Source organism: Neofelis nebulosa, chromosome 7 (assembly GCF_028018385.1).
Source record: "Neofelis nebulosa isolate mNeoNeb1 chromosome 7, mNeoNeb1.pri, whole genome shotgun sequence".
Lineage (NCBI taxonomy): Eukaryota > Metazoa > Chordata > Mammalia > Carnivora > Felidae > Neofelis > Neofelis nebulosa.
This window is the reverse complement of record NC_080788.1, coordinates 100311582-100334317: the sequence shown is the minus strand read 5'-3', so window position 1 is coordinate 100334317 and position 22736 is coordinate 100311582. Positions and strand designations below refer to the sequence as shown.

Genomic DNA, 22736 nt, shown 5'->3' with positions numbered 1-22736 from the left:
AAAAATAACTATTTCATAGTCACTGAAAAGCCAGACTCACGATTTGAAGCCACTTGGCATCTCAGTATTAGAACCATTATAAAGGGACTCTATCATGCTCCCAGGCCTGAGGAAAAGCATCATTAACTCGAAGACTGAACTACCATGAGAAACAGTTCACATGAATCCTTTAAAAAAAAAAAAAAAAAAAAAAAAGCCCACTAAAAAATGAAATGACAACTTTTAATAAAAGCTTCTTTAAATCATTAAGGTATTTTGTCTTCAGAAGCTGCAGACTTGGGTGCCTGGGTGGCTCAGTGGGTTAAGTCTCTGACTTGGGCTTAGGTCATGATCTCACAGCTCTTTAATGCGTTCAAGCCCCACATTAGGCTCTTTGCTGTCAGCGCAGAGCCTGCTTTGGATCCTCTGTCCTCCCTCTCTGCCCTTCCCCCGCTCACTCTCTCTCAAAAATAAACAAACATTTCACAACAACAACCAAAAGCTGCAGGCTGACTGCAGTTTTATACCTTATACAATCTGTAGTAATGAACGGCAACATCATCCAGTCGGACGGCCTCTTTGATGTATTTAAGATGAGCCTCGGAAGCTGTCAGCGCAAACTGATCTTTGTGCATGTTTGGAATGTGCTTCAGGATGTAGTCCTTCCCTCTCTTGGAAACAACCTGTTGGAATACAATGGGTATGCACTGCCACATCTGTTGGAGTGATGGGAGTCCTATCCTTGTCCCCCAAATGATGAAAGGACAAGGACCTAACATAGGTCATGGAAACTGGCTAATTTCCACCAGGAAATGTCCCACTTGTATTCTGTTTTCACCATCTGTTATGTTACTAGGCTGAATCAGCTAGTACCAGAAGCTCCAAAGTCAATTTAGCTGTATATCTGAGAAGAAAAATCACAAGAAATGAGAAAAATATGTTCTCTTGGCTTTAAACTCACCAAGAAAAAAAAACATGCAAACTTGCAAAATTTTGTACACATCACTGTTTATACTTGCAAAATTATTGGTACTATGAAATACATCTACTGTCAACACATCTTCAGGTTCTGGATCCTACTTAACTCTTCTAAAATTACAGCCACAGAGTGGGAGGTTCTAAATGTTAATCCAAAGAAGGCAGGGGACTGGGAGGAATTCTCTGAAACATTTTTGGTTTTTGCATAAAAGGCTGATGTGAACACTCTATTTGAGTATTTGTGAGGAAACAATTTCATTCAAACATTCATTGCAATTCACTATGGCTTAGTTTTTCAACGGACAGTAGCCTGGGCCTTTCAATGCCCAAAACATATAGTATCCAGCAGCTGCAGGCTAAGATTAGTTAAAAATCTTAGCCGAGGGGCGCCTGGGTGGCTCAGTTGGTTAAGCGTCCGACTTCAGCTCAGGTCATGATCTCATAGTCCGTGAGTTCGAGCCCCATGTCAGGCTTTGTGCTGATGGCTCAGAGCCTGAAGCCTGCTTTGGATTCTGTATCTCCTTCTCTCTCTGCCCCTCCCCTGCTGATGCTCTGTCTCTGTCTCAAAAATAAATAAAAATATTTAAAAAATTGAAAAAAAATCTTAGCCGATTTCATAAGGATTATAAAACATGGAAAGGATTATGCAAAGAGAGCAAAAAGAGTAGTGCTTAAAATCATCAGAATAAAAAATAATTAAAGAATTTTTAGTTTTAAATGTTTTTATAGATATTGACATTTTGTTTCTTCCTATTGTTTAAACGTGATAGATTGCTGGCTATTTAATATTGCTGAGAACTCAAGTTACAGATTTTTCTTTCAGACTCCTTTTACATGGAGATCACCTAAATTAGTATTTGTTAACTTTTCTCGGCTCAAAGAACACACAGAAAATAATATTTGCAAGGGCACTGAAGTAAGTGGCTTTGGTGATCCCAAAGGTTGAAGAAACTTGTATCTCAGTGCTCTGGAAGCTATGGCGCACTGACTGGGAAGATGTGATTTAAAAGACGGAGATTCAGCAAGTACGTGATGACAACTTACCGGATGTAAACATAGGCTAATTTGGGTTCCACAGACACTGATATGTAAAAGCTTGATACCTTTTGTGGTTTCTCTTTAACAACTGACATGCTGGCAATCAGTCTACAAAAATTTATATTGAGCACCTCAATGTGAAGTGCTGAAGAAACAGAAAAGGTGTAGTTTAAGCCTGTCCTTTAGAATATACTAATAAACAGTTCACTGGAGGCAAAAGATAAACAGAAAATAAGATGTAAAACACTATGCGTAGCGGGGGCTTCTAGAGCCCAGAGGAGGGGCACTGGGTACCTAGCCAGTCTGCCCAGAAGGAAATACATCTGAGCAGAGTCTTGGAGAATGAACAGGAGTTGGCCAGGTCAAACAGGGAGAGGGGTTCTGTTGGCTAAGGGAACTTCAGGAAGAAAGGCCAGAGGTGCAAAATACCACAGGGCATTTGGAGACATAGGGATTGCTGGATGTTGTTAGAGCATAAAATTCAAGGTGCAGGACAACCTGAAAGGAAGCTGGAAAGGCTGGCAGAGATCAGATCCTGGAAAGTTCCTCGGTTATGTGTGGGAGACTGGCTTTCACTCTGTAGGTGAGAGGGAAGCCCCTGAAGATTTAAATCAGGAGCAAAATCCACTCATCCGCAAGCTCTAAAGACAGAGGCAAAGACAACAAGCCCCCTCAGCAGTGCTGCTGAGTGCTGATGAGAGCTGGAACCTGGGGGATGGGAGCAAGGACGCTGGGGAGGGCACACGACAAACATTCAGGAAGTCTACCACAAGGAAACTTCAAGAGAATTTGATTTCTTAAGCTGGTGATGGGTAATCAAGTATTTTATGTTCTAGGTTGTTCCGGTTGGTTTGGGCAGGGCAGGGAGAAAGAAGGGTGATGGGGAGAGCTCTGCAGGAGACTCAAGTTTCTGGGTGACTGGGTGGATGGCAGTGCTACTAGCTGACATTAGGGACACAGAGGCAGGAATACATGAAATCAGGTGGGAGAAAGATGAAGTTGACTTGGGACATTTTGAGTTTGAGGTACCTATGGGTAAACAGCTGTCTCATGGACACAGAGGAGAGAAACAGATTTGGGAGCTACTGGCACATAGGTGGTTGTTAAAAAAAAGAAAAGCATTCATTTGGAGGAGATCTCCAAATGAGAGTGGTTCTATGTCAAATGCAGCCGAGAAAAGAAGTGGAAAGTGTCCACAGAATTTGGCAACTTAAAGGTCACTGGTGACCATAGGGACAGCATGAGGAGTAGAGGGGAGCGTCGGGGACAGAAAGCAGATGGAATTGTGTCGAGGAGTGTATCTGGGAAATAAGGTAAAAAAATCAGATTTTCAACAGAGGCCTGGAGGAAGGGTGGGAACAGACATGGGCAGGGTTGGGCGGAGAAAGGACAGTTGAGACAGTTCGAATAACCTAAATTTGCCCCCTGACGTAAAGGCATGGTTCCTCTCTTGAGAGTGGAGGAGATGGCAGTCAGGGCAAAGTGACTACTTAATTTGTTTTCTCAACATAAGAAAAGCTGTGAATGATGTTACTTTTCAAAGTGTAATGTTTTTCTCCCTTCAAAGGGAGGAAAACGATGCTTGAGTTAAGAGTAAATAAGAAAGTAAAGACCAAGCAACTGCCAAAAGAAGGCTGGTAAGTTCCAAGTTCCACCACATTTAGGATGGACAGAAATCCTCTTCCCCTTTAACTGGAAGGAGCAGATCAAATATATCAAGAGATCATGTGTACAATGCTCTTAAGTGTTAAACTTCTATCTGGGCATCACGAAGGGTTTTACTGGCCACAAACATCTGTGTTCCCATTTCTTGAAGCAACCTGAGTAGCAGCATAATGAACTAGAAATGTGCTAGAGAAAACACTTTATAACTTGAAAACAGTGCCTACCCAAGATGGGAAGTAAGCCTCCGGCTCAAAGTATTTTCCATAGTGCTTATTCCTTTTGAAGTTCCCAAGATCAGCCTGCAGGGCAAAGGCTGCCAGCAGGAAATAGGCCTCTTCTCGGAGCACACACTGAGAATGAAGAACTTGTTTTCTCAGGTGCCAGTAATAATAGTATCTTGCTGCTCTGTCACTAGGAAAATAAAAGAAAACAGAACTCACATTTGATGGAACAATCCAATGGCGTGTAAACAGAACCCAAATCCTGCTATCCATCTGGTGACAAGAGCTCTTCTGTTTCTGTTCCCTCTTCCTCCCTCCACACTCCTTGAAAAAAAGTGGGTGGGGGGTTGAGGCTAATACCTGATTGCTGCCCCACCCAGGTTGCAGGGAGGTAGGACTCCCAAGTCTGACTACCCCAACAGGCAAAAATAACATTTCCTGAGGCCTATAACATTTAATTCATTCAGAGAATGGAAGCAAGATCTGAATCATCCATTCCAACATGGTAAATATTTCATTGAAACAAGTATTACTCTAGAAGCCTGGGCATTTGTTGTCTGCGTTAAAGTAACTTTGCTGCAATAATGCGGCACGTATGACAGAAACAAGGACAAATCTGAGGGGACAATCCTGGCTTTAATGTTTTGCTCCTCTGTTTTGTTTTGTTTTTCAGCTGAGCACATTACAAATACCCTAAGGTCCTTATAAAAAAATTTCTGTTTAAATGCCCATTAAAAAAACTATAGTGTTTTGTTTTCTTTCTCAGAATGAACTGGAAAAAAAAAAAAAAGCTTGCTTTAAATCTCTCTCTCCCTCTCTCTCTCTCTTTTTTTTTTTTTAATTAAGTGGATGTTACTTTATGGGTGTGGTTTTATAGGAACATGTTATGACAGTCATGATACTCCTCACAGATGGAAATCCTACTAGTGCACTCATTACAATCCGTTGAAGTCAGAAATAAATATAGTTCCCATTAAATACATTGAATAAGAAGTGCTGACTGGGGAAAAACATGGTCAAGCTCCAAAAAATGTCACAGGCAAATGGGATGCCTTTGTGATCAAAGTAAAAATGCAAGGAAAAAAAAAGTGTGTGTGTGTGTGTGTGTGTGTGTGTGTGTGTGTGTATTTAATGAGCTTACTTGCCTCCCCTATTAGTTTAAGTCAAAGGTTTACCTGAGATTTATAATGCATTACCTGATGACAATAAAAACATGAGTTTATTTTAACTAAGATCATGTTTAAGTATGATGAGTTTAAAAATAAAGCATTTATGTAATTTTTTCCCCATGGGACAGAGTACTTTTCAAGGCATTTCTTTTTATAATGCTGACCACACAGTGTTTGGACTAGTTCATCCCTGGGGAAAAGAGCAGAAGTACAGGGATGAATTAAACATCCATTAGCCCCAGGGGGTTAATTTGTGGCTAAATAATGTATTTTCCTTCTTTTCAGCACATTCCATACTTAGTAGGTAAATTGAGCAAAAATTTTACATAAACTCCAAATAACTAAGAAAGTTTCTTGGCCTTTAGAAAAAATTATTTATGGGCTAATATTTTTTACTTTTTAATTTACATATGGCAATAACACAAATATTAAGAGCAGATCTCACATATAACTTATTAGCCAAATGTATCTTTGTATCTTTTAATGGAGTTTCTCAGAGTTTGAAAGTAAATAAGGAAAACAGAGTTCACATTTCTAGTATTTTCCATCAGCATTTTCTATCCATTAACAAAACCAACTCTGAAAGCTTTCCAGCACTGAATCCTCCTATACAAATGATAAACTGAGCTTTTGAAATGGTAAATTCTGAGTCTGTATCAGTAGCATAGAATTGCTCATGCACCCACCTCCAGAAGAAGAATCAATTACCTGCCCTTGCCAAACTGCATCTAAGATTCTCACAGGATAGCTCCACTGGGTGTAATCTTAGCTTTAAGGCCCCTGCCAAGAACAGAAGCAAGACCCCAAAGGTGGAAAGAAAACCAGGCTATATCGACACCATTTTTACAGGAGAGAGTTCTTGCTGCTGCCCTACTCCCCATCTCACCACCAGAAAAGAATACAGTCCTTTAATTAATTTCTCCATTCTTCACAAAAGTGCTAGTTCCTTCTTGAATGAAATATCTTCTTTTTGGTGAATGACTGGTTATCGAAAATGGTGAGTACAATGTGAGGCAGTGACATTGTTAACATTTTCATCAATAGTCTAACATTATCATTCATCCATTCATTCATTCATTCCACAAATATTTAGAGCGCTTACTGTGCCTCTTTTCTAGGAACTGAGGATACATGAGTGTACACAAAGATTTCTTTTAAAATCCTTGCTCTTTTGAAATGTGTATTCTAGCAGATGGAGACAAACACACACAAGAACTTTACATGGTTATGTTAGAAGGTGAGTGCTTGTGGAAGTGAAGGTTTAGAGTCTTTCCCTGTCCTCATACCTGATCAATCTGCCATTTTCCACATAGTACTGCACACGGAAGTGAATGATCATAGGAGGTCCAAATTGGTCAATACCCTAAAACAAGGACACATATAAAAAGAAAGCTATTTTTGGTAACTGCAAAACGGGTTTTAAATGCAACAAAATACCATTACTTACAAGATACTTTTAAACCTTGAAAGGTTTTGTCTACTTCTAATGCAGCTGGGTGGTGGTGGTGGCTAGGCAGAGGGTAGACAGTTGTCCGTTATGGATATTAAGTTCATACAAAACTGGGAAGTTATAAAGCATCATCATGTATTTGATACTCATTCACTGTAATGCCAATGACAACATAAGGGAAGATAAAAATAAATGCCAGTGGAAATTTCTAGTTGAGATCCAGTTCCTCTCTCAGCTCTATCCCCTGTGGTGACCATTTGCTCCTCATTACAAATGTTCTCTTGTTCCTCTGACATTCCACATACCAAATTCTAATATGCTGTTTGTTTATTTAGACTTTAATGTTCCTTACTTTGTAGTTAGCTTCCAAGTAGCCTTCCCGTTTACTCCAAGAATTCTTTAGTGCAAATCGGAGGATCTAGGATTAGACACTGGGGACTTATTCTTGATTAATATGGTGGAAACACTAGGCAAATTCCCTGTGAATGATGTCCCATGTAAATGGAATTGATGTTTATTAAATAAAGGCACCAGTATAATAAAGTAATAAAGTATCAAAGGTAAGTACAGTAAAAGTAGATTCAAAAATTAGGAATAACTTCTAGAACATCAGTTTTGATGGCTAACATAGCCACAGAAGAGAAGCAAGTTCTTTTTCCATGGTTCTTGTTTCAAAGTATTATCCCCAAATTACTAAAAAGTTATTATCCAACATGATTTAAACAGATACCCAAAATCTATCATACGCTATAAGCTATTAATACTTTATTAATGTGACATTTTAGAACTTACACATTTCCCTTTTTCATTCTCTACTTCATAGTGTTTTTATGAATTAAAATTTTAAAAATTAAATATTTTTCTAATGTATAATAGCTAAAATAAACCTTTTAAAAAAATCAAAATAGTTTTGCTCATAAATGTAATCTCACCCAAGTGACTTCGTATTGTCGTACCTTGCTGGCCTCTTTCTTCCATTCTTTTGGACAGTATTTATACAGCTTTTGTGACAACTCCATATAGACATGTTCATTATCTGCACATTAAAAAAGGAGGCAATATGATAAAGAAAAGATGATTTTTTTAAAGAAAATACACACAAAAACGGGTTCTTTAAAAAAGCCTCACAATTTGTGAATGTGCTCTGAATTCACACACAAAACGTGAACAATCAACAAGATACCAGAAGTCAAAAAGTTGGCTAGACATTAATGAGATTCTTTATAAACTATTTTGAGTTCGCAATACAGAACACATCTTATTAAAAATATGTAGTATTTAGAAGAAATACTAGCTTCCACATCCTGCTTTTACTAAGTTTCTATGGTCAATCCTAATGCATAGTCAAACTTCCAACTCTGTGCTTACTTGCTCTTAGAGAAACATGCTTTTGCTTAGCTCACAGAGGACTCCTGTCATAGCTGCAGAATAATGAAACAGGGCAGAAACACCATCCTAACTGCTATGTAAGAAATGAGACAACATTGAGGATAATTGACTATTTCCAAGTGATGGGTCTGACCCACGCTTCGTGAAGAACATTCTTTAAGACAATTTCTTCTCTGTGTTTTCCACATAAAACACACCCTGGTAAAACACAGTCTTTGGACTGATCCCATGGAAAGATGAGAAGAATCTCATGCAAAAAAAATAATTGCTAAAGTATTTGTTCAAGGAGATGATGTTCTTAAGATGAACAGAAACCATGATTGCTAAAAACCCGTGTAAAAATGATCTAAACATATGAAGACAAGCTGTTAAAAAATATTAAAATTTTCAGATTTCCCCAAGAGAATATTTTAAAAGAGAGATATTTCACAACAGAAACCTTCAGCATTCCTATCTTGTACAAAGTTGTAAATCTTTTTAAAATAGTTTAGTCCTTTTTCTCTAACCATCACTAAGGCAGCATCCTCATGGAAAGCTCTGCATAAAAATGTACTCACTCTGGAAGGGAAGGGTGTCTCTTTGACTTCTCCAAGGATAACAGACCTGACTACACTGTCACTCCTGACTGAATGCTGGAGAGGTTTGCTTGAAAAAGAGCCATAACAGAACAGGAAGGGTAGAGTTTCTCTGTCTATAAATGGCATATTAAGCCAGCCAATTTGAATGAAAGGGATAAGAGGTCCCAGAGACCAAAACAAAACAAAAACAAAACAAAAAACCCAAAAGGATGCTACTTAAATCCACTTATCAGATCAGCCAAATTATCTCCCATATCTCACATGCTACCTACCAGTTAAACATGAAGTGAACAAGACCAGACAACCTTCCTGTTGAATATGGTTTGTGTTTGGCTTGAATTCCCATCTGAAGAAGCAATATAATGAACAGAATGGAGACTGTTCACCGTAATAGCACATACTTTTAAACTACCACCGTATCTCTGCCATCTGACAGTCTGATCACGGCTTTATATTTTAAGAATTCTAAAGCATATAGCAGAAGTCTGCAAAGTGGGTGAAGTAACCTCCAGCTGACACCTGAGAAAACTGAAGTCGAGAGAAGTCAAGTGACATTTCTAAAACTACGTAGCTAGCTAGTGGTAGAACTAGAATTGGAACAAGGTCATCTGTGTCCTTTTCCAATGTTCTTTCACCACACTACAATCTTTCTTTTAAAAAAGAGATCTTAAAAACTCGTAGTTTGAAATCTAAGGAAGCCATAAACTGGTTTTATTAGACTGACTTGTTAAGCAACACAGATCAACAATCTGGCTGTCGTGGTAGTAAGAAAGAATTAATTTTGAGTTTAGAATAAAAGAAACAATTTTTGGAATCTACAGAGCATCTTGTTTCTCCCAAACTTTTCCTTGAAAGAATGACTGAGGGATGTACTAATAGAAACACGGAGCTAAGCATCTGTGCTTTCATTGCTTTAACTACTACAGGAAAAAAACTGAAGAGCAAATGGTTGATTCATTGGTTCCTAAGGTGTTCCCTGCTCCAAGCTCTCTGGCTTCTCCTAAAAAAAGACAGCTGAAGATGGTTCATATTTTGGAGGAGAAGGGCTGATCATGATACACTTTCCAACTTGGCAGATCTAAGCTTTTTATGGTATTAACCAGATTCTCAAGATGTCATAAGCCTTTAAATTTAAGCCGATTCCAGTAGTAGAATATGATTCATCTACAAGTATAAAATGTAATTAAATACATTTCACACAAAAAAAGTATTCCTGAAAAACTGAGCAAAGATAGAAAAGGTTTTTTGCATAAGGGTAAATTAGAGAACTTTAAACATATGACTTGAAAGAAAAAGATTATAAGGAAAGGCTGCAGGTAAACCCTGGGAACTTAACTCTAAGGTATTATGGGAGTGGGCAGGTGGAGGAGGCTTCATGTGAAGAAAGCCTTCACATAAAGTAAAAGTAGAAACTGATCCCCCATCTTTAAGTCTTATAGTCTGATTGGAAGAAAAGGAGAAGGTGTTAAGAAGGAAAAACAGGAAACAAGAGCAAATTAATAGATCACTTTGTTATACTATATGGTCAACAGCAAGAAAACTTGAATAGACAAAAGCCATTTTTCTTATGCCTAAGTTTTTTAATGTCAAAAATTATGAAACAAATTACAAAAACATGCAAGATAATTTCCTACTAGCTACAGCTGTTCCCTGAGTGCAAGGAAACAAAAATCAAGCATGGTTCATTAAAACAGAAAAGAACAAATACAAAATTTAGACTCCTGAAAAGGAACCGATTTTTAAGTTCAAACTATGATACACAGCCTAAAATTCTAAGTCTTGTAAGAAATACACAACGGTTAAGATCAAAACACAAATAGCAGACTAAAAATGATGATGAATTTATGGGTATTTTGCCAATCACAATCTTATCACAATACGCCCAAATCAAGTCACAGCCAGCTATAAAATATCACTTCCTCGGTGACAGCTGGCTAAATCTATCAGAGATGGGACTAAGACCTACTTTGTATAACACTGAGTCCAAACAGGTGACAGTCCTTTAGCCTGAGTAGGTCACACACCTGGACCAGCAACTGGTGACACAGAATTTTAACCTGTAGAGAAAAACAAACAAGCACACAAAAAACACAACTTGAGACAACAAGTCACTCAAACCCAAATACTGAGCCACAATCAGGCAATTTAATACACCCTGAATATATGCCTTGAAAGGACAAGCCGACACTAGCAAAAACCGCTGTTGGTTCATGGAAATTGCTTTAATCTGCGTTGTGTTTCAATACTGATTATCACAATACGAATTTTTACAACATGGCAATAAAGTACCAATGCAATCTTGTACAAGACTCATAAATCTTATGACACATTGACGAGGCCTTAATTCTAAACCCATGGTGCATGGTAAATATTTCAGAAGGTACCCAAAACAGCCTACTCAGATTATCAGAAGCATGAATTAGGCAGGTATCTTTACAAGGAAGGTTTTCTTCTTGATGGTCTAAGCAAAATACTTAGATATTATTACAATGAGTGAATAACTAGCTTTAATTTATCTTACTTTTATTGTTTTATACCTTTTAAGTACCTAAACAAGGGTCCTTTCTAAGTCCTAGTATAATTCAACCATAAAAAATCATATCAATTTGGAACTCTGAATAGGCTATCCTGAAAAGTCACATGTTGAATAATAACATAGTCTTTAACAGACACAGTTTTAATGATTTCTCCAATATTTAATAAAGTATTTTGGGGGACAGTAATTCTGTTGGGTCTGTCTCATTGAATTCAGAATCACTAAAGCTTAGAGCTGACTTTAAGAGACCATACAGGTCAATTTCTTCATGTTATGGATGATTTCTTCATGTTATGGTCAATTTCTTCATGTTATGTCATGTTCTTCAGTAGGTTAAACATCCAACTGGTGATTTCAGCTCAGGTCATGATCTCATGGTTCATGAGTTCAAGCCCCGCATCAGGCTCTGTGCTGACAGTGCACAGCCTGCTTAGTATTCTCTCTCTCTGCCCCTACCCTGCTCTCTCTGAAAGAAAGAAAGAGAAAGAAAGAAAGAAAGAACAACCCACAAAGCTTAAAGTCATATAAGCTAGTAATGGCAAAAGCAGCAACTCACAACTTTGCTCATTTAAGTATTAAAATATTTCCAAATGTGTATTTTAAAATATATACAACATGACAGTTTATCATTTCAGCTATATATATTATGTGGGGCATTTGTCCCTCACTTGTACTATACTTACAATGATACTGATGCCACTTACAGTTTTAATGATAAATTCTAAATTAACTCTGAATTCATGACTTTTTATCATACCTTAATATGTGACTCAGATTCAGAAAATAAGAGACCCCTGAAACCCCTTGATAACTGAAAGCCAAACAATGCAGAGTGGTGATAATTCCAAGTGAAGGTTTACTGCTTTTTCCACATTATTAAATGGCAACTAATCTGAAGCACCTTATCTAATGGAAAGAGCAAAAGGTATTTATTTAAGACCAAAAGCACCAATTCCGCTGCTTAGAAGCACCAGGAACTCAATGAAGCTGGGATCGTGTCTTATCTTATTTTTAGGATATATAGTTGGCACTCAGTAAATGTCTGATGGATAAAAGCAGGTGTCTGATGCCCATTTGGGCCTCTCGCTTTTGTTCTGTTCCAGGACTATGGGCTAGTCTCTGGCCCACTGAGCACATCACTTTATGAATGTGCCACTGAAGAATTTAGGGAAAATGAAGAATTGCAAACTCACAAACACCACTGGGAGACTATATTTGCCAATAGGAAATCATCCTCTTTGTTCATTAAAAAAAAACTGTGTATTTTTGAGTTCTATATTGTCCTAATTCTACTTTACAAATAAGCTTAACCAACATGATAAAGGGGACAACTATCAAACGTTATATAAAGTTGAAATACACACTGCAAATTTGAGACTTAAGATGCCATACCATCTAGGATACCTTTAATCCTTAGTTTTTACTGTATTTTAAAATGTTATAAACAAAGCAATTGGGATAAAATGTGATAAAAAGTTAGCAGAAAACTTCCAAACCACAAACTATACATAAAACAAACCATGCTGTAACTGTAACTGTTGTTCAAATAATGCTGTACATTTCTTTCATATATCCCATATACTTATTATTGTTCTGCTAATTTAAATCAAGTATTTGGGGCCTACTGATAAAGCTCTGTAACAACTATGGAGTAAGTAGTGTTCTTGTTTAAAATTGTGACTCTTCTGTGAAAAAAGGCTTGAGTTTTTTGTATTTGCATATTATGAGTCTTGAAGGCTACATTTTAGCTGATTGTGAAATTTTCTTAAAAATTTTTTTTTTTAACGTTTATTTATTTTTGAGACAGAGAGAGACAGAGCATGAACGGGGGAGGGTCAGAGAGAGGGAGACACAGAATCTGAAACAGGCTCCAGGCTCTGAGCTGTCAGCACAGAGCCCGACGCGGGGCTCGAACTCACAGACCATGAGATCATGACCTGAGCCGAAGTCAGACGCTTAACCGACCAAGCCACCCAGGCGCCCCTATTGTGAAATTTTTCAAGTTCTTTAACCTTCAGGAGCAATGGAGCTTTAAAAAGTGCTATAGAGTATATGAAGTATTAAGAATAAGAATTAAAATATTATCTAAAAATATCCTCTATATGGACCTTTTTAATAAAAAAAAAAAGCATTTGGTCCTAAATGTCAATGGTTATTGAGCAAGCACATTTAAAATATATTCCAGGGGCATCCGGGTGGCTCAGTTGGTTAAGCATCCGACTTCAGCTCAGGTCATGATCCCGTGGTTTGTGGGTTTGAGCCCCTCATCGGGCTCTGCGTGGACAGCTCAGAGCCTGGAGCCTGTTTCGGATTCTGTGTCTCCTCTCTCTCTGCCCCTCATGCTCATGCTCTGTCTCTCTTTCTCTCAACAATAAATAATTGTTTAAAAATTTTTTAAAAATATATTCCAGAAAAAAAAGAATTGTTTACCTTAGTTTTAGTGAACAAGTATAAACTCTTGGCCACTATTTATATCACTCAAAAATTTTGTGGCTCTTACATTTACCATAATTTTATTTCCAAAATTTTCCAAGTTTCCATATTTAGTATTTATCTGATGATTAAAATCATTTAAAACAGCCCCTACTAGTTCAACCTCATGGAGAAACTAGAATGATCAGACACTAAATATACCTCACATGTAGAAAGACAACATTCTACCAACTACATGTCAAGGAATAAACCATCTTTGTGTAAAAAATATTTAGAAATGATGAAACAAATGAAACCATTGATAAAACTGGTTTTGTTACAGTTAATTTGCTATGTTACAGCCATACAAATAACAATTACTATTTTATGAATGCAGAGATAACATTGGAAGGAAAAGGCAGAGCTCTGGCAGTCCTGCACTGGCTTTCCAGCAATGAGGGGCCTCCATACTACTTAACTGAGTCCCTCCTCCCTCCTTTGTTCAATTACTTGCTAGAGAAGGGTCTGGACATGGCAGCGGGGTCTACATGCCCTGGAATAAGAAGATCTCAACAGGCCCACAGGGGGTTCGGATTCTCTATTTGAGTTTCATTAACAGAACTCCCAAATGAAATGCACAAACATAGCTCAAAGAAATTAAAACAAGCGCTACTCTGTTAAGGGCTCACGTACTGAGCAATGCTCAGCTTCCACACACTACAATGAACAGTTTATTCATGTCACATCTTTAAATCCTTACAACGACCCTGATGAGGACAGTAAGATCATCTCTACTATACAGATGAGGAAACTGGAGTAAAAAACCAACTTGCCCAAGGCTGCAGAGTATGTCAAGGAGTAGAGATTTCAACTTCAGTCCCTGTGACTCTAAAACCCTCCTTTTTTTTTTTTTTTTTTTTAATGTTTGTTTATTTTTGACAGAGAGAGAGAGAGAGAGAGAGAGACAGAGCATGAGCCGGGGAGGGACAGAGAGAGAGGGAGACATAGAATCTGAAGCAGACTCCGGGCTCTGAGCTGCCAGCACAGAGCCTGACGCGGGGCTCGAACTCACCAACCGCGATATCATGACCTGAGCCGAAGTCAGACGCTCAACCGACTGAGCCACCCAGGCACCCCGACTCTAAAACCCTCCTTAATGATGATGATGTGTGGCTGTACAATTCATGATCACAGTCCTGCCCATCCTGTAGGGATATTACACTAATGTTACAAAATAAGGAAAGTGAAGAGATGTAACATGAATCTCTGATAAGGAATTAAAGTAATAATAGCAGCTACTATGTAAGCGTTGGGAATGATGCTATGCACTAACAATATACACAATTACATAGTATGATTGTAGCATGATTGTTATTCATAATTATCTTCCTTAGCTGAGATTTTAGGACAAGTTAATCTCTTTGAAAATTCTAGCTGGCTCTTGGTATTCTTCATGAAGCCAGATTAGTCTTCCTTCCACTCACCTGAGGTCAGTAAGGTTTTGTTCCGTATCCTGTATGTGCGCATAGATGCACACATGAACACAAGGATATACAACTCTCTGGGTGGAAACATATAAATGGAACTGAGAGAAGTTTCTTAACTTCTTATAGCTTAGGCTATATGCCCTGGATTTTGAATTTTAAAAAAATTTAGTATCTCTTTATATAACTGTATATAAAAACTGAAATAGCATATTCACCTGGATAAGAAAAATTACATTTTATATATTTTGACCATGACCGCACTGAAAAAGATAAGCTGCCAAGTTTTATTTGATTAAAAAAAAAAAAACCCAAATGTTGTAAAAATGATAGCCTATCACTTCACATACTCAAAAACAACTTTGGGTACCCTGAATAGCAATGTTGCTGATGAACAGAAATTCTGCCCCGCAGATGGTAAAATTCATCCAAGAGGTAGGTTTGATGCTCAGACAATCCCTATAAGCAAAAACGAGGTTATATCAGTAAATCAAGAAACTAAAACCCAGAAACTGTGGTGGTTGTCAGAATAAAACCAAAATAATTACGGTGATAAGCAGAGCCATTTCCTGTGTAAATTTTGTAATGAAGCTATTTAAATGCCATTTATATTCAGTATAACACTTAGAAATATTCTTTTATATAGCAATTGGGTTAACAAAGAAAACTAAGGGGTGCCTTGGTGGCTCAGTAGGTTAACCATCTGACTGTGGCTCAGGTCATGATCTCGCAGTTCGTGAGTTTGAGCCCCACATTGGACTCTGTGCTGATAGCTTGGAGCCTGGAGCCTGCTTCAGAGTCTGTGTCTCCCTCTCTCTCTGCCTCTCCCCTGCTCATACTCTGTCTCTGTCTCTATCAAAAATAAAGATCAAAGAAGAAAAAGAAAAAGGAAAAAAAGAAAACTAATTTAAGGCATTGCACTGAGGCAGTATTTTTCCTAATTCCATCTGAATACAATCAGTAAAAGGAAGAATATGAAAGTCGATAACAGGGAGAGGAGCTGAAAAGTGCTAGGCATGATTCTGATTACCATAAAACTGTTTGGCAGTGTCTACCAAAGCTAAACACAGGTATCCTTTATGATTCACAGTTCAGCTCTTAGGTGAGGCTCAGAAATGTATACACATGTGCATATACATAAAATGCTCTTAACACTTTTACTCATAGTAATAGCCCAATACTTACAACAGCCCAATATCCATCAACAATAAATGGATAAACAAATTGGGCATATTCACACAATGGAATATTACACAAGAATGAAAAAGAATTAGTGTTATGTGCAATAACATAAGTGAATTTCATAGGCCAAGTTGACTGATAGAAGCTACATATAAAAGAAAACACACCATGTAATTCCAGCTGCATGAAGTTCAGAAATAAGCAAACTACTCTATAGGGGAGGGAATACTTATTACCCTTTGGGTAGAGATGACTGACAAGGAGAAGTCATAAAAGATCTTTCTGGGATGCTGGAAATATACTGTATCTCAAGCTGGATGATGGTTATAGGGGTGTATACACTTGTAAAAATTCTCTGAGCTGCATGCTTATGATTCCTATACTTTGCTGTATGTAGATTACAACTCAGTTTTAGAAGTTAAGAAAAACAGTACCATATTCCTCAATGTCCAGGTCGACTAAGAGAGTTACCCTTGACTCCTGAACCATAGCAACAGCTTAGTGCTCAAGTGCACAGCCTGTCCTTAAAATTGGCTAGACTTAGGCTACGATTAATGATCAAGATGCATATTAAGAAGCTAGCAATTATTACCTTATCATGTGTGTGACAACTCAAAAACATTTAAAGAGCAAAATCATATTATATATTCATAAAAATTTATATTTCAAGACACAGCTTTAAAATAGCAAGGTGTTTGTTTTTCTATAATATAGTAACCAAAATTCTGTAATTCCCCCCCACCCCCAGGTGAAAGAATATTGAGGGCAGTCGCTCTAAAGCCATAATTCAAAGTCTGTAGACAACTTTAACCCCCCACTTCTGTCACATTATTAATGGTCTCATTCTGTAACGCTCTCACCCTTCACCAGGTAATAACTTGAATGTGGCCACTGGTGGGAACAGGACATTCAAACATTTCTCAAGTCGAATCTACTTACATTTATGATGATGTTCAGAGATTCATCGTTGGGAAGGAAGATACACACACTCCGGCGGTCTTGCATGACTCTGTTGTTGTGGAAATTCAATTTGTTCATCGTGTTGTGGGCTCTCCAGTGGTCAGGGCTGGGATCCGAGTCCTCGGCAATTCCTCTGGTTCCGAGCACTCCAAAGCCAAACTCCGTTCCTCATCACACGCCCTACGGGAGAAGCAGCGTGATGTTCCACTACGTAGGTTTCATAGCTGTAAAAAAGCCCAAAAGCCAGCCATAAATGAAGGCAGTGAGATTGGTGAGGAGAGAGACAGGGACATGAGCAGCAGCACAACTGCTTCTGTTGGCACAAAGACAGCACGTCTCAACGCGAGGGCTGCCTGCTTTAATAAATGAGAACTCACTGAAATTCATTCTGTATTTTGCCCACTATCAACTCTTTCAAAACTCATTCATCGTCATGAATTAAACATAGAGCCAATGAGCGCCTCATACATTCGAGGCTGTGCTGTGTCCTCCAGGGCTCACAGAAGCAGAGAGAGCCTGCCTTTGAGAAGTTTCCAGTCTCGCATGGGAGATAACAAAGGGTTCCATAAACAAACAGAATGACAAACCAGCAACAACAACAAAATTCTCAATCCTTTTTCCCATCGCAAACTCAAATAAACGCCTTGGCTCTTACATCACATTCCTTCTTTAACTGCTGTGGTCTGGCTTTCACTTCCTTCACTTCACCACCATGGCTCTGCCAAAGGAAGCCAGTGACCTCCAGACCATCAGCAGAATCTGGGATTCACTTCAAACGATCTCACTCTTACCAAGGTTAAGCCCTCCTGACAACTTTTTTTCTCCCTGAGGTTTTATGGTACTGCTCTCTCTCCCGATTCTTTAACCTGACAATGCAAACAATTTTTCTGTTTCTTTTCACCAACCAGTTAATACCTAGAAGTAACAAAACTGTATCTATCAAACCATGTTTGTATACAAAAGAACTGTGGATTTTGTAGATACCCTCTCATATCTATTCAGTTTATTAAACACATTTTTAAATTTCTCTCAGGTTTTCAATATATGCAATTTTTTTTGCAAGTAATGAAGATTTTATCTCTAATCTTTTTTTTTTAATTTTTTTTTAATGTTTATTTATTTTTGAGACAGAGAGAGACAGAGCATGAATGCGGGAGGGGCAGAGAGAGAGGGGGAGACACAGAATTGGAAGCAGGCTCCAGGCTCTGAGACATCAGCCCAGAGCCTGACGCGGGGCTCGAGCTCACGAACCGTGAGATCGTGACCTGAGCTGAAGTCGGACGCTCAACCGACTGAGCCACCCAGGCGCCCCTATCTCTAATCTTCAACACTCACACCCTTTGTTTCATGTCTTATTGCATTGGCAAGACTTTGCAGAATAATTTTAAAACAGTGGGGGATATATTCTACTTTTAATGGGTGTGTCTACTTTTTCATATATTATTGCTAATATAACAATATTCAGCCAAGATTAAGACTAGTTGCTTCTCAAACAGTAATTATTTTTCCCCAATAGTAATTATTTATATTGTCTCTTTCCAGCTATATTTGTATGATGCAGAAAAGAATTTCTAAGAATACAAAATTGTTTTGCCAGAGAGTATAACCACACTTTTCTTTCTTTTTTTATCATCACTTATATTTAACACCCAGTGCTCATCACAAGTGCCCACCTTAATACCCATCACCCATCTATCCCATCTCTCACCCACGTCCCACGATCAACCCTCTACCATTAAGAATCTCTTGGGGTTTGTTTCCCTCTCTCTTCTTCCCTACCCCCCTTCCCATATGTTCATCTGTTTTGTCTTTTAAGTTCCACATAAGTGAAATCATATGGTATTTGTCTTCCTCTGATTGACTTATTTTGCTTAACATAATACATTCTAGCTCCATCGACATCATTGCAAATGTGTGTAATATACCCCCCCAACACACACACACACACACACACACACACACACACACACACACCATCTTCTTTATCCATTCATCAGCTGATGGACATTTGGGCTTTCTCTGTAGTTTCACTATTGTTAATAATGCTGCTGAAAACCTTGGAGTACATGTACCCCTTTGAATCTGTATTTTTGTATCCTTTGGGTAAATACTTAATAGTGTAATTGCTAGATCGTAGGGTAATCCTATTTTTAGTTTTTTGAGGAACCTCCATACTGTTCTTTCGAATGGCTGCACCAGTTTGCATTCACACCAAAAATGAAAGAGGGCTCTCCTTTCTCTGCATCCTCACCAACATCTGCTGTTTCTTGTGTTGTTAATTTTAGTCATTCTGACAGGTGTGAGGTGGTATCTCATTGTGGTTTTGATTTGTATTTCCCTGATGATGAGTGATGTTGAACATGTTTGCATGTGTCTGTTAGACATCCGGATGTCTTCTTTGGAAAAGTGTCTATTCATGTCTTCTGCACATTTCTTTACTGGGTTATTTGTTTTTTGGGTGTTGAGTTTGGTAAGCTCTTTATAGATTTTGGATACTAACCTTTTATCAGATATGCCATTTGCAAATATCTTCTCCCATTCCATAAGCTGCCTTTTGATTTTGTTGATTGTCTCTTTCACTATGCAGAAGGTTTTTATTTTGATGAAGTCCCAATAGTTCATGTTTACTTTTGTTTCCCTTGCCTCCAGCAATGTGTCTAGTAAGAAACTGCTCTGGCCAAGGTCAAAGAGGTTGCTGCCTGTGTTCTCCTCTGGGATTTTGATGGTTTCCTGTCTCATATTTAATTCGTTCATCCATTTTGAATTTATTTTTGTGTATGGTGTAAGAAAGTGGTCCAGTTTCATTCTTCTGCATGTCGCCGTCTAGTTTTCCCAACACTATTCATTAAAGAGACCGTCTTTTTTCCATTGGATATTCTTTCCTGCTTTGTCGAAGATTAGTTGATCATATAGTTGTGGGTCCATTTCTGGCTTTTCTATTCTGCTCCACTGTATCTATGTGTCTGTTTTTGTACCAGTACCATACTGTCTTGATGACTACAGCTTTGTAATATAGCTTGAAATCCGGGTTTGTGATGCTTCCAGTTTTGTTTTGTTTTTTTCAGGATTGCATAAACTGTGTAGATTGCTTTGGGTAGTATAGACATTTTAACAATGTTTGTTCTTCTAATCCATGAGCATGGAATGCTCTTCCATTTCTTTGTGTCCTCTTCAATTTCCTTAGGCGTAAGTATTCTATAGTTTTCCAAGTACATAACCACACAGTTCTAACAGAAAAGCTACTGTCAGTGCTCACATAAATCAACGCATAAATGAGATATAATCTGGTCTATTTGCTTAAGGTTAAATGTCCATCTGTTATGAGCAGGAAGATGGGAGAGAATATAATCTTATATGGCACTATGAGTAAATACAAACTAGCATTTCTTTTTTTTTTTTTTTAACGTTTATTTATTTTTGAGACAGAGAGAGACAGAGCATGAACAGGGGAGGGTCAGAGAGAGGGAGACACAGAATCTGAAACAGGCTCCAGGCTCTGAGCTGTCAGCACAGAGCCTGACGCGGGGCTTGAATTCACGGACCGCGAGATCATGACCTGAGCCGAAGTCGGACGCTCAACCAACTGAGCCACCCAGGCGCCCCTAGCATTTCTTTTTAAAGTATGAATAAAATGCCACCAACAAGGAAGCTACTTAAATTAAATAAAAACAAATGGTAATCTTACATACAGTATTTCCTTATTAGGAAGGTGACCGAAAGCTCCCTTACAAGTATTCTGTTTTTCTTAAAGGATGATAGCAATTCTTTCACATTAAGATTGTAGCCAGCACATCACCCTATAGGGTCACTGGAGGTCAACACTGAAGTTTATCTCCAGTATGGGATGGTTAGCCCATGTGTTATACGACCACAAACTAAGTACACGCCAAATCCAATCACTGGTCTGACAGATGCACACTTTCAGTTCAACAGTTCCAAAGCACCAATTGGATGACCCATTTTGGCTGCATCAGAATCACTTTAGTGTCTGTAAGAAATACAGAATCCTGAGTGCAGTGACATTTCTACTCATTCAGAATCTCCCAGGTCAGGACACAGGAATCTTAATCTTTTAAAAAAAAAGCTCCCAGAGGGGGCGCCTGGGTGGCGCAGTCGGTTGAGCGTCCGACTTCAGCCAGGTCACGATCTCGTGGTCCGTGAGTTCGAGCCCCGCATCAGGCTCTGGGCTGATGGCTCGGAGCCTGGAGCCTGTTTCCGATTCTGTGTCTCCCTCTCTCTGTGCCCCTCCCCCGTTCATGCTCTGTCTCTCTCTGTCCCAAAAATAAATAAAAAACGTTGAAGAAAAAAAAAATTTTTTTAAAAAATAAAAAAAGCTCCCAGGTATTTCTGACACATAGTCATGTATAAAGACCGCACTTGAGTTAACAGAAGGAAGGTACTGTGCAAACAGTTGAATATAATACTTTCATAGCATACACTGGGAAAACATCATGAGGTACAGAATGAGGAATAAGCAACATATAAGGACTTCTGAAAAGTACTCAATATTTTCAAAGGTACAAATTCCTAAAACAGGTCAAATTTTTGTATTAGAACACTTCCCTGAAAAGTGTTACTAGGTGACCTAGGGATAAATAAGTTGGAGAAACAGAGGACCCTATATATACCTTCTCTGAAACAAAGTGTTAAAGGCTCTGAGGAATACTGCAGGCAACTTCCTAAATTTGTTTAACTTAATATTTCTCATATTTACTTGGTCACCGAATACTTTCCCCACCTCTAAGATTTATCTATTAAGGTTCTATAGAATAATATTCTTAAACATACTATTTGAGAAATATGGTTGTAAAACAATCTCCTTGTCAATTTCATGGCAAATTTTTTTCCTACATATTGATCTATTCTAATACTTAGGTCTCCTCTCTGCTATTAAAATCTTTTCAAGAAGAAATACTAAGCTATGACTAAACAAATCTTATTTAAATTCAAACCCTTAAGTGATATTAATCCCAGTGTAATTCTTCTTATTTAAATCTACACTTCAAATTGAGTTATTCCTATAATTTTCCATTCCTAATTAAAACAGTTAAAAGAGGGATATTTCTACTGACCTACTTTCTAGAATTTAAAAAATAAACTAAGGAAAAAAACATCTCCTGGTGTTTGAGATGTTTCTAGAGCTTCATTAAAATAATTTTCAAATTTCATTTGAGTACAATTTTTACTTATTTTATGATTCAAATAATGTAATAAAAAAAGGACTGGAAGAGGATTACTGAAGAAAAATTAATGAAAAGCAGAGTCTTTAAGAAGCAGCACTGCCTCATTGCTGCCTTTTCTGCTTTGAGGATGGCAAACTAAAATGTCCTAAAAGAGAGATAGGATTACGTTTTTATTTTACCCAGGACTGCATTAAAACTGATTAAAAGATTCCAGTGAAACAGCAAAATGCCTACGTCTCTAATACACTCCAGTATAAAATTTAATCTGAAATTGGACATTCCTAGGGAAAAGAATTAGGCTACATTTATACCAATTTGAGTTGTTGAAATTAGCCTGTGAGCCATTGGCTACCTCTGCTGTGTCCTCAGCTAAGTCCCAACTCGGCCTCAGGAGGGCACATTTCCTACTCCAGGCAGTCCTTTTCTGCCCAGTGATTTTAGGATAGATTATTGATTTTAAGACAGGTATCCATGAACATACCATGTTGTAGGATCAGATTTCCAGGCAACAA

General features: G+C 38.1%; 1 protein-coding gene across 7 annotated transcripts in view; it reads right to left on the bottom strand.

Annotated features, from left to right (window-relative positions):
- The window catches only part of FRMD6 (FERM domain containing 6), a 247869-nt gene that overhangs the window by 22724 nt on the left and 202409 nt on the right, over nucleotides 1–22736 (bottom strand). For 3 of the 7 annotated variants that reach the window (XM_058739039.1, XM_058739042.1, XM_058739038.1), the window contains 6 exons: nucleotides 17021–17265; nucleotides 10434–10524; nucleotides 7433–7536; nucleotides 6337–6413; nucleotides 3885–4071; nucleotides 507–662 (listed from right to left, as the gene is read on the bottom strand). In XM_058739039.1, the coding sequence (XP_058595022.1) occupies nucleotides 507–662; nucleotides 3885–4071; nucleotides 6337–6413; nucleotides 7433–7536; nucleotides 10434–10524; nucleotides 17021–17119 (714 nt within the window). In that variant the 5' untranslated portion in view covers nucleotides 17120–17265. Of the gene's footprint in view, nucleotides 1–506; nucleotides 663–3884; nucleotides 4072–6336; nucleotides 6414–7432; nucleotides 7537–7628; nucleotides 7648–10433; nucleotides 10525–17020; nucleotides 17266–22736 lie in introns of those variants that run through there. The other 4 variants (XM_058739041.1, XM_058739040.1, XM_058739043.1 and 1 more) reach the window with 4 other exon arrangements.